Source organism: Juglans microcarpa x Juglans regia, chromosome 1S (assembly GCF_004785595.1).
Source record: "Juglans microcarpa x Juglans regia isolate MS1-56 chromosome 1S, Jm3101_v1.0, whole genome shotgun sequence".
In the NCBI taxonomy this organism is placed as follows: Eukaryota; Viridiplantae; Streptophyta; class Magnoliopsida; order Fagales; family Juglandaceae; genus Juglans; species Juglans microcarpa x Juglans regia.
In genome coordinates, this window is record NC_054595.1 from 3,788,103 (window position 1) to 3,801,270 (window position 13,168).

A 13,168-nucleotide genomic window follows, 5' to 3' on the forward strand; every position below is an offset into this window, starting at 1 on the left:
CACGAGTAAGCACATACAGACTTTTTTTTTTTTTTTTTTTTTCTTTTCCTAACAAGAAAAATTATATAGACCTCATAATTATTTATCTCGACTTGTCTACTTCAAGCCCCATGTCCTTTGTTCTTAGACAGTACGTCCTCTATTTTGTTTTTTAGATTATGACTTGCAAGTTATGGTACTCATAACTTTTTATGGACAAATAATTTTATTAAAGGTGAAGTTGGAAATTATTAAAGTGTAATGTTAGAAATAATGTTAGAGTGTGCATGCATTGCGTATTTATTTTTAAAAAAGGTGAGATTTATTATTACAAAATTATTTTTTATGTAGATTTCATATTTATCCATTTTTATGCCGAACATCTAATTCTTAGGTTTAATTAAGGATTTTCTTACTATAATTATTCATGATGGATTCATATGATTTTTTTTTTTTTTCCCAGCTATGATTGGTATTTCACATTTGTTCATGGCGTTGTCTACCTGTTTCTGCCTTATCTCCAAGGCTTCACCCCCAAGCAAGTGGTGAACCCATGAAAGACTTATGTGAAACTCTCTGCTGTGCTTATGGGTTCCCATGGACTTACCAAAGGGTCCTTGGCTTTCCTGAACTACCCTGCACAACTTATGTTCAAATCCACAAAGGTAAACAAGCAAATTCATTCGCTTTTTCTTTTAATTGGAGATAAGATATGTCCCCCCAACCAAAAAAAAAAAAAAAAAAAACAGTGCATAATGCTTTCTGGATGAAGGCTTATTGCTGTATAACAATGGAAATTAAGTAAATGCAATTAATAGCTTTCTGAGAATAAATTTTGATAAATAGTTAAGGCTTCTTTCTCTTTGAATTTTTATGGAGAGGAAGCCCTTTGAGAATATATTTTATTGGTAACTTAGCTAGGCCCCAATATCTTTGATATTTAAATTGAAAGGATTTTAATTTGCAGAAATGTGTCTTGTTTTGAAGTCGATTGAGGGCTTTTAGGGTATTTTATCCCTATAATTTTAATAAAAATCTGCTTAGAATGATTGTTTTTAGCTGATTATATATAGATAATTTCGGTGTCCTCAGAGATATTTTCTCATTGTTATCGATTTGAGAAAGCCTATTCTGCTGCCTCCCTATTATTGCACGAGCGTATCGCTTCGAATTTTTTTTTATACTTAGTGATTAAAGAAGTTATTTTAAGTGTATTGATATATTTTTTTATTTTTTAAAAATATTAAAAAAATAAAAAAAAATTTAAAAATTATGGTCAAACCGAGCGGACTATAGATGGCAGAGTAGCCGACTCTATGAATTTTGGGTGCATTCAGGTTCTCCCAGTCATGGTAATGGGTGCATTCATACCTGGTCTGAGGCGGAAATATCAATTGAATACGTGTCTGCGATACTCTTGGTTGTGGGTTTGATCCTCTTCACCTTAGCTGATGCACAAACTTCTCCAAACTTCAGTGTAATTGGTGTTATAATGGTATCTAGTACTCTAATCATGGATTCCTTTTTGGGTAACCTGCAAGAAGCAATCTTCACCACGAATCCCGAAACCAGCCAGGTGATTTTCATGCCATGTTAATTTCTAATTGGATGTTTAAACGTGAGATAAGGAATTCACGGATAAAGCCTGACCTTCGTACAGAAATGTTAAACTCACCAAAACTTGTTTCGAAAGTATATCTCGAATTTTTTTTTTTTCACTTAAGGATTAAAGAAATATTTTTTAATAATATTGTAACTTTTTTTATTTTTTTAAAAATAGTTATGATGATTAAAAAAATAAATGAAAAAAAATAAAAAAAATAAAATATGCTTTTCGGGACACACATTCGACCTTCATATTTAGTTTGACGTTTTCATCTAGGAAATATGTATGTAACAGCCTACAACCGCAACACATGAGGTGCGCTGCAGTAAAAAAAAAATAATAATAATAATAATATAAAGTGTGCTGCGAGTTGTAGACTGATATATAACGGACTGTAGACTGATATATAGCAAGCCTCAATTATAATCACTCTCGTTCACGGCTGTACCCATGTCCACGTAATTGCGTATGTATGTGGCTAAGCCTGGCTAGCTAGCTACACTATTTTTGCCTATATAAAGAAGCTCCTCCCCCAGCTTTGGAACTCAAGTACCGCCATTGATTCAGTACTACTGGGCAATATATAAAGATATTGATCATGATCATGTGGTTCTTTATTCTATGTCTTACTGCTTTACTTGCAGTTGGGATTAGTCACTGGGTTTACATGTGGCTTAACCCCAAGTGCAATGGCAAGCTTCCTCCTGGTTCTATGGGCTTTCCCATTATCGGTGAAACCTTACAGTTCTTCGCTCCTCATCCATTTCACAGCATCCCTCCCTTCATTAGAAACAGAATGGAGAAGTACGTAACATCATATATATATATTATTCTATCGATCATGAATACTAAAGTTCTAAAAGATATATTGCATGCATAGTCTTCATACTTGTTAGCCGGTATAGAGGATGTACCTGCTTTCATTCTTTTAAGAATATAATACAAATAATTAATTTTGTTCTTAACGCTAGTATAATTTGCATCTATCATAAAATTTTATATTAACAATGCGTGCAGTAGAGAACACTCTCCACACTTATTACAATTTTATTTATATCAGAATTGCCATTTTAATTTTCCTTTCCTGATCTCATTTTAATATTTTCCAATTTCCATGTTTAATGCATGACTTACATATAAGCTGCAATACTAATATTCTTAATTATTGCCCATGATTTCATTAACTTGCAAATTTATCTGGTTTTGTTTTTTCATTAATTCAGGTATGGGGCGGTATTTAGAACAAGTTTAGTTGGGAAAAAGGTGGTAGTTTCGACGGATCCTGAAGTCAACACTTACATTTTTCAACAAGAAGATAGATCTGTCTTATTATGGTATACAGAGAGTTTCATGAAAGTTCTTGGAAAAAAAAGTCTTCTCACTCATCACGGGATAATTCACAAATACCTCAAGAACTTGATTCTACACCTTGTTGGCCCCGAAAACCTCAAGGCAAATGTAATGAGCGAACTGGATGCAGTGATTTGCAGTCATCTGCATGCTTGGGCTAGACATGGAACTGTGGACTTGAAAGAAGTAACCTCAAATGTAATAGTAATATTGTCGGAATTCATGCGATCTATAATTTTTATTAATTTTCTTAAATATTGATCATATATCTAATTTTTATTGTTTTGTAGATGTTATTTGACTATGCTGCTAAGCAGTTGATGAGTTATGATGAGTCGAAGACACCCTTGAAATTGGCAGAGAATTTCAAAGCTTTTATCTATGGTCTCCTCTCTTTTCCTCTTGACATCCCTGGCACTGCATACCATGCTTGTCTCCAGGTACTAATTATTATTTGAATATTGCTCATAATATTAATGGAAATAATTAATAATTATAAGAAAAATGAGCATGCAGCTTGTTTATTTCGTTTTCTTATGTCTTTGAATAATATTTAATATATAAATTAATTAGTTTCATTTTGTGTTTGATTTTAGGGACGTAAAAATGCTACAAAGATAATTGCGGATATCTACAACGATAGGAAAGCATCAAAGACTCATCGTGGTGATTTCTTGGATCATTTGCTTGAGGAAGTGGAGAGTGAAAAGTCTTTTTTGAATGAATCATCTGCCATTGACTTGGTCTTGGTGCTTCTGTTTGCTTATCATGAAACTACGTCGACAACCTTAACATTACTACCAAAGTTTATCTCTGATCATCCAGACGTGCTGGCTGAACTAACGGTTTGTAATAATTAAGATTGTTTAAAGTCAAAAACTTTTTTTCAAGCTTCTTCTAATCTTTATGTTTAATCCTTATGATATACTGTTAATTTGTAAGTTTATTTTTATATAATTTATTTTTGGTAAAAATATATATATATATGTATATATATATATGAGGATTGATATATTAATTAATTGAAGGAAATGATCATATTTCATATGGCAGAAAGAGCATGAGGAAATTCTGAAAAACCGTGATGATGAGACATCTGAAATTACGTGGCAAGAATACAAGGCGATGACTTTTACACATATGGTACGTACGAGTAGTGCTTATGATTAAAACTAATTTGTAATTAAACCTTGATTTATCCACTGGATTTTATGGTATTCTCTCTTGTTTATAATAAACTTAGAGATTTCTTAATTTTTAATTTGCAGGTTATCAATGAAACAGTAAGGTTGGCAAACATTGTCCCGGCGATTTTCAGAAAGGTCGTAAAAGATGTGGAAGTGAAGGGTAAATAGAAAAGGAAAAATGTTATTTGTACTTAATAAAAACTTACTTCTCTATATGCTAGAAATTATAAAATTTAAAATTCAAAATTTGAAATTGAAAATAAAACTAACAAAATGAGTCTTATAAATAAAAATATAAATAAAAATTATAAATATATGTAACACTACTACTCGTAGAAAAATAATGGTCTTGGTCTTAAATTTAATCATCTCAATGCATTCGTTAGTTTTCACATTATTTTTAAGTGATTAATTAATGTGATCATTATCATCATTTATATAAATGGTTAAGATATAATTCACTTATAATTTGCCAAATCAACATAGATAGCTTGAATAATATATATATATATATATATACACACTACAAGAAAAACATGCATTTGTGATAGATTATTTGCGACGATAATAACTATTTGCGTCAAAAACAGACTATTTGGCAGGAAATAATTATTTTCGCTAAAAATAACTGGTTACAAATAAACAATTTTCTCGTAGATATAACTTGAATAGCTTGAATAATGTTGTGAAGATCAGAACACTTTTCTGTTTTTGTTTTGCAGGATATACAATTCCTGAAGGCTGGCTAGTCATGGTTGTTCCATCTGCTCTACATCTAAACCCAGATGTGTACACCGATCCCCACACATTTAACCCATGGCGATGGGAGGTATGTATAATATTAATATATTTATATTTATGTCATTTGCATTTAATTTATATTATTACTGCAAAAATGTTAATTTAATTAATCATTTTATAATATTGGATATTTTTCTACTTCGATTTTCTCTTCAAAATGGAATATTGGGGAAAAAAAGGGAAAAGAATTGCATGCAGGGTCTAAAACGTTCATGGCGTTCGGTGGTGGTGTGAGACTCTGCGTGGGAGCCGACTTTGCAAAGCTCCAAATGGCCATATTTATTCATTACTTGGTCACAAAATACAGGTGTATATATATATATATATATATATATATATATATATAAAGAATATCGCAACTAAATTATATTCTTTTTATATTTACTTGAAGTTTTTCAACATTTTCTTCCCTTTTTACAAGCTAGATTTGAACATTTTATACACATCATGCACAGCTTATTAATGTGACACGTTTTAAATAATTTTATATATTAATATAACCAATACTTAAATGGTAATTATTTAAAATATGGCATACAATAAGTATGACTTATTTATTGATAAAAAACAATATTTCTTACTCTTTTATTTTTCTCTTTGTTCGTAACTAATTAATATATATATATATATACACATATAATTTAGGTGGAAAATAAATGGAGGAGATGAGAAGATGATTCGAAGGCCAGGCTTGGTGTTCCCGAATGGTCTACCAATTGAGATCTCCGAAAAGGACATGAAGTGCTGATGAAGAAGAGATCATTAGATCCAATGCGAAACGAAATAAATGCACCTCATGATGATCTTATAATATATTAATGGTGCCTATTATTCTATATTGCTGCTTTGAGATATCTTAATTAGGTGAGGATGCGCGGGAATATTGTAATAACTAATTACCACCTTCATAAGTACGTATATATATATATATATATATATTATATAAATAAATTAATCATGTATTAGTGATATTGATGATTATTAGTGTGTGTTTAATTTTCCAATCAATAACATGATTTAAGTATTCATGAGCTTATATATGCTACAATGTCACGAAGAGTACACTTTTCTTGAGTGCACCAAAACAACCGGATATTATTGGAGAAACTTGAGTGGATACAGTAATCTGAAAAAATAAATGCGACTTTTAAGCGTGTAGAACATTATATATTTTTAAGATAATAATTGCCCACACTCAAAAGGGTTTGCTATCGAACTAATTCACCTCCAGGATATAATAAAGTTACTAACTACAGATAGCAATTCTGAAGTTTTTTCCTCAGAATTTTGCTACAAAATTGCGTAAGTTACTGAAAGTATGGGAAAATGGAATGTTAAAATTCGTGGATCCCATCCTCTATTTATATAAAATGAAGTGGCACTATGTAAAAGATTACAACTCTTAACTTGTAACTTTTCAACTGACATATACTGATTTAAAGGTCATGATGTTTCATTTAAAGACCAAGAGGCATGCATGTCTAGCCAAGTGGTTAGGTGTGAGTCCCACCAATGACACTTTTTTTTTTTTGAATTAATTTTATAGCATTGCATCCTTCAATGTGCCTCTTTGAAGAGGCCATGCGCCCCTTAGACCTCTAAGCCTATCTCATGCTTTGATAAAATTAAATAATCACAATGTAGCCATGGAGTTTCGAACCAATTCTCATTCTTTTGAAACAACACATCCTTACCACTGAACCAATACATCTCCTTATAGTAGTTGTTTACGATGTGTTTCGCACGTCGATAATTGGGTTCAACAACCTGGAATACAAGCAAGGTAGTGGCTTAGGGTTATGGGTAACCTCTAATGCCTAAGTCGGTGTTCCACTTACTACTTGGGAGAATTTCAGTATATCAAGAGAGCATGAGACAATTCTAACCTGAGGTTTGGCTGTTATACCACTAGTCGAGTTGGTCCCCCGTATCTTGTGTCAGAGGTATCTGTCTTTCGTACGGGACGTTATTCTGCTATTTTTGACAGGGCGTTGCCCTCTCAAGTCATGTCCTTTTTGCTAGTTGATGGCGTAGACTCTGCTGCATACTTTTGCCAATGATAAAAGTTGTGTCGCGCACACTATTGGTAAGAGGTTGCTTTATTGCGAACCCCATATCCGTGTGTGTGTCACCCTTTTGACAGGGCGATGTCAAGAATATCGGTGCTCTGTCACCCTGCATTTGTCTTTCCGTAGTCTGGGCTTCATCTCCCCTGAGCCCTAGGCCCTTTATCCTTTGTGTAGCCCATGATCAGTGCACCCAGAAAGGGGGGGGGGGGGGGGGTTATGTGTGATGGCCTTTGGCATCCTCTCAGACAAGCCCAGGAGGGAAACATGAATGTCCCTCCCCATTGGGCCCAGCCCGGTAAGGGATTTCGCATCCTCTCTAATTACCTCGCTAATTTCTAATGTACGTGTTCAATGGGAATTTGTAATCATGTTAGTCCATTTAATTCTTTTGGCAGCTTATGATGTCTGGCATGGGAGGCTGTTTGTCATGCGTCTCTTTTACCCTTCCCACGTTTGGAGGTTGCGCCTAATGGCTTGCCCCATGTTTTCTCGTGTAGCAAAAATCACGGGATCTGTCACCTATTGTTCTGCATCCCAATGACACCTGTCTTTTCCCTGTCTGGGCAACTTGATCATCGCAGTCTTCTTATTTAAACCCAAGTCCTACATCATTTTCCACTTTCTAGCTTTGCAGTTTCCTTTGTGCTTCTTACTCTCTTGTGCTTTCCTATTGTCTTCCTTCTCAACCCCTCATAGCCTTCTTCTTCTTCCTCACTTGCCTTCAAACCCTACACATGGCGCCCAAGAATGCTTCGTGTTTTGCTCCCTGAGATGCTCGCGCATCCCATCCATAGGAGTCTTCAAGAGTTCTCGGGGGCCCAGATCTTCTCAAGGCACGTCTGTGAGCACAACGTCAAATATTCTTAAACCAAGGCCGATGGAACATAACAGGTGCAAGGCAAAGATCAATGCCATAACAGATTTCGAGGAGAGTTTTGTTTGACCCATGTTGTCCTTGAGCACAATCATGCTTTCAGTCCTAGAAAAGTAAGATATATTAAATGTCATAAGAGGTTGGATGAGTCGAGCAAGAGAAGATTAGAATACAATGATATGGTCGGCATTCAATTGAGCAAGAACTACAGTTCTTGCGTCGCTGAGGCAAGAGGATATGAGAATCTCACATTTGGAGAGAGAGAGATGCACGTAATTACATACGCGAGGTGAGATTACTTCAACTTGAGTTAGGAGGTGCGGAAGCACTATAAAACTACTTCACTCGTATGTAGTTGCAAAATGATGGTTTCTATTATGTCATGGATGTTGATGATGAAACTAGATTGAGGAATGTGTTTTGGCCAGATGCCCGCAGTAGAGCTGCATATGAATCATTCGGTAATGTAATAACTTTTGACACGACGTACTTGACCAATGCATACAAAAGGCCATTTGCTCTTTTTGTGAGAGTTAATCATCATGGTCAGTCAATTCTATTTGGATGTGGCTTGGTTTCTAGAGAGGATACAAACATGTTCGTTTGGTTATTTGAATCATGGCTTAATTGCATGAATGAACGCGCACCATAAGCCATAATAACAGACCAAGATAAAGTTATGCAAAATGCAATTGCAAAGGTGTTTCCGAAATCTCAACACCGATTTTGCTTGTGACATATAATGAAAAAAGTTCCTGAAAAATTTGGAGCGTACAGTCAATACGATGATATCAAAAGTTAGTTGTACATGTATTTGTTTTTCTTGATTATTTCTTGAATGTTGTGTTATCTTCTTGTGGCATATTATGGGTAATTCAACAATTGATCTTTGGATTGTTCACACAAGTGTATTATGACACGTTGAGTCTTGATGAATTCAACAAGTGTTGGCAGCAACTTCTTGACAGTTTTGATCTGCATGATCATTTATGGCTTGAATGGTTATATTCTGAGCATCATCTATGGGTGCCAGCGTACGTCAGGAATGACTTTTGGGCAAGAATGTCATCTACTCAGAGAAGCGAGAGTATGAATGTGTTCTTTGATGATTACGTAAATTCAAAGACAACTTTAAAGCAGTTTGTAGATCAATATGATAATGCACTTAGATGCAAGAATGAGAATGAACTTGCAGTTGACTTCAGTTCATTCCACACATAAATACCGTGCATTACTTTTTACGGCATTGAGAGGCAGTTCCAAACAGTTTATACAAATGCAAAATTTAAAGAAGTTCAAGAAGAGTTGAGATGTTTGATTTATTGTTGCGCATCAATTGTTTGAAGTGAATGAGGGATTTTAACATATCATGTGGCTGATTAGGTCCAAGTTATGGATGGGTTTAGAAAACGTACAAAATATATTGTTGAGTTTAACGAGGAAGAATGGGAAGCCAGCTGCACATGTCAGTTGTTTGCTTTTAAGGGCATATTGTGTAGACATGTCATCTGTGTGTTGACACTCCATGACAAGGAAGAGGTGCCTGCAAAATACATACTTGATAAGTGGAGGAAGGACCTAAAACAAGATTACACACTTGTCCGAAGTAGCCGCGATGATCTGAGTTATAGTCCAAACGCACATCGAATGAATAAATTGAACAATGATTTTTACAAGATTTCTTCAATTGCAGGCACCTCAAATGAAGGTTGTGCGAAGTCAATGACTCAATTAAGTAAGTTGACGCTGGAGTGGGGTTGAGGTCCAACTAGTGTGTGATAACCATTCTACTAAGTCATTAGGGGTGATGAAGGGGTCTAAAAAATTTAAAAGTCATGTTGTTACTCGCAGTAAAGGTAGGTCAGTTTCTAAGAGGAAACAATTATCGGTTGGGAAGGCAGTGAATCGGTTGAAAGCAAAGAAGACTCAAAGGCTAAGTTAGGTAGTTTTGTAGTTTGTGTTTCTAATCATATTTTGTAATCTATCGTCATTAATGATATGTCTTGAACTTTTTAACAGAAGAAAAGGCCACACCTAGATAAAACTATTGTTGCAGATGTTGGCTCGCTTTGCTTGGTTGAGCATGATTTTCCTATAACTTCTACTGCTCAATCAACTGTGGTATTGTTCATTTCTTTTCTAATTATATAATATTAATTCTTTGAGGATATTAATTGTGGGCATCTTGTCTTCTCTTGATAGGTACAACCGTCTTTCCAACTCTTGGATGATGTTAACTCTTGTGCTTACTCCTATATATCAAGATTTAAAAGTCGATATCCGTATATTAAATTAATTATGCTGAAATTAAATTTTACTCAAGATAGTACAATCGTTAGTTTAACAATATAATGCATGTTTGAGATTATAACTCCATTCTTTAGCGCCATTTTGCAAGGAAACTGTTAAATTAAAGTAGCCACTGATATATTAAGATATTTGTACCTTAATTAAGCTGAGCAGTGCCTTAAGTTTACTGCAGAATAAGAGTTTTGAGTTCCTTATTCTAGTTACTGCAATGTATAAATGATGCTTATGTTATGAATATTTAATTGATTTGATACTTCAATATTTCTGGTGATCATCAGTTCTCCTTGTGAATTTACATAAAAATCCACCATTACATAAGTTCTCCTTGTGACTTTCTTCAAGGAAGTTGGTAATGTTCAGAATTATCTGTTTAATTTTTTCTAACTGGTTTAAGATGATTTTTAATGTTATAAAGATGATATTGGTCCTGAAAATGGAGGGCTTATGCCGCCACTTACAAGTTCTTCTTTGCAGTAACTAAATATTTTGTTGTTTATTTATTTACATGATGGGGAAGTTATACTCAAATGAAGCTAGGAAAGGTCTATTGGGAGCTACTCAAATGACTAGCATATATGGGGATGCACGCATGGAGCTGTTTTTTCGATTTTTCACATTTGATCAAAAGAACACTTTCATTGCATTATGTTGTAAACGATATATTTGCAGTAGTGTAATGAGGAAATGTTGATGTTTACAGGTTGATCTTCTATTTTGTGCCTTATCACAGTGATAATGACTTGCTTGATGTTTCTTGTTATCTGAAGTTTAAATAATCTTGCCTCCAGGCACACAGTCCCATCGTAAATATTGTTCTAGAATTAACTCAACGTAGATGAGCATTTTCAACACTATCTTGAAATACTCAAGTAGGGGTTCCAACATACAAATACAAAACATAACAAATAGTGATAATGACTTGCTTGATGTTTCTTGTTATCTGAAGTTTAAATAATCTTGCCTCCAGGCACACAGTCCCATCGTAAATATTGTTCTAGAATTAACTCAACATAGATGAGCATTTTCAACACTAACTTGAAATACTCAAGTAGGGGTTCCAACATACAAATACAAAACATAACAAATAGTCCCCTACATGCAATGTACAGGTTCCAGAATACAGGTTCCAGAATACAGGTTAAAATGTATTCAATATAGGTTCCAACAAAATACAAATATACAACAACAGGTTAAAATGTATTAAGTACAGCTTCTATCTTTACAAATTCTTTATCATGGTCTTTACTACTATCTGCCCATTTGACATAGTTGCAATACGGTAATCTCTGCACAAACAAACAATAGGTATGTTAGATAAACAACCACCATCCCGTCACTAGAAGACATTGTACTTTGCAGCACAGGTTACTTCAAGCAAAAATGCTTGGCCAATTCAAGTGACTTCAAGAAGACAATGGTGTTATTTGCAACACAAGTTACATATATGTCTCAAGGAGCAGCATACAAACCTTAATATCTTCAAGAAAAAATCAGTACACAGTCCATTTTGACAATCCCAAACAAAGTTATTTACTCCTCATTCATTTCCATTCCAACATAATTCTCTTTAAAAACAATTACATAAACAAGGCTTGGCCAATCGAATACAATAGCATATGGTTGCAGAATTTGATAATAATAATAATAATAATAAAATCCTATAAAAGTGATATTCCACACTGATATATATGTCAATCAGTTTGCTTTTTACAATTATTTATAGAATGAGTTATAAAACAACTGTAAAAAATTATAAGTATATCATTACCCAATTAAAATTATTTTTAATACATATAATGGTAGTAGTTTTATTAATGATCGGCCCAAGTTCAGTAAAACTTAACCTATATGTAAAACTTTCAGAAAATTTTGCGGTAACAATCTCTTATCAAACAACTCATCAATTAAATCAAAAAAACTGAAACAAATACAACAAGACAGTAGAATTCTAGCCAAAGAGTTTGTAGTGAAATACCAGACACGAGTAAAATACCACATCTAACAATAGTCAGTTTCGAAAAAATTGGGTAAATAAATTCTGAAAACTAAACCGAACATAACAAGGCAGTAGAAGTCTAGCTAGAACAATAACAAATGAAATACTAGAAACAAGTGAAATACCACATCCAACGAAACCCAACGAAAGTTAGCTTCGAAAAAATTGGTTCTACGAGAGAAAGTCAACTTCAAAAATATTGGATCTCCGAGAGAAAGTTAGCGGGAATGATTTTGTTGGGGTTACTTGACAGCGCAAGAGGGTGGGCTGTGCGTGGTGGCAACGGCAGACCCTGGTGTGATTTTACCCAAACCTGAGACAGATAGAGAGAGAGTTAGACACAAAGAGAGTCGATTAAGAGGGAGAGAGAAGCGCTCTTACCTTTGAAGGCGCCGTTGTATGGTGACCACACCGTAAGAGGCACGAATCGAAGGGTAGAGGAGGTCCGGCCAAGCTAGGTAGCGATGTCAAGGCTTTTGAGAGAGAGAGAGAGAGAGTTAGTGAGGGAGAGAGGTTCGGGAATGTGTATGGTGTTTATTTCACATTCAACGACGTCGAGGAGTTAGTTCGCCCGTCTGACACTGACGATGGGAAAGGTTTGGAGGCCCTTCGACAACACTGGGGAGGTTGGTCCGCCCTTCTAACACCAATGTCGGGAGGTCCATTCTCAGTTTGCGACAATGAGAGCAAGAGAGCCCAGATGAAAATGAAAGCCACGGGTAGGGATTTGAATTCGAAAGGGTAGTTGATTTCAAGTTTTTTTTTTTTTATCATTTTTTTTAAGTATTTTTTTAACATCTTTAATTACTAAGAAAAAAATAAAAAAGTATATAATTTTACTAATACTCACTTTCTTAATCATTAAGTAAAAAAAACAAAAATCAAATACAAAAATAATAGTAAATGAGTAGTAATATGATAATAACCCTATCCTTATTCATTTCGAAATGCAAAAGACAAAGTTCTGTAGACATACATCATTCTGACACTGCAAAG

General features: G+C 34.3%; 1 protein-coding gene across 1 annotated transcript; it reads left to right on the forward strand.

The window, feature by feature from the left end:
• Window positions 1–2,137: 2,137 nt before the first annotated feature.
• LOC121247587 (cytochrome P450 87A3-like) lies at window positions 2,138–5,797 on the forward strand. Its single transcript, XM_041145962.1, has 9 exons — window positions 2,138–2,389; window positions 2,809–3,133; window positions 3,226–3,375; window positions 3,532–3,780; window positions 3,989–4,078; window positions 4,204–4,282; window positions 4,845–4,951; window positions 5,103–5,230; window positions 5,569–5,797. The coding sequence occupies exons 1-9, from the start codon at window positions 2,184–2,186 to the stop codon at window positions 5,669–5,671; spliced, it is 1,437 nt and encodes a 478-aa protein (XP_041001896.1). The 5' UTR covers window positions 2,138–2,183; the 3' UTR covers window positions 5,672–5,797.
• The last annotated feature ends 7,371 nt before the right edge of the window (window positions 5,798–13,168 follow it).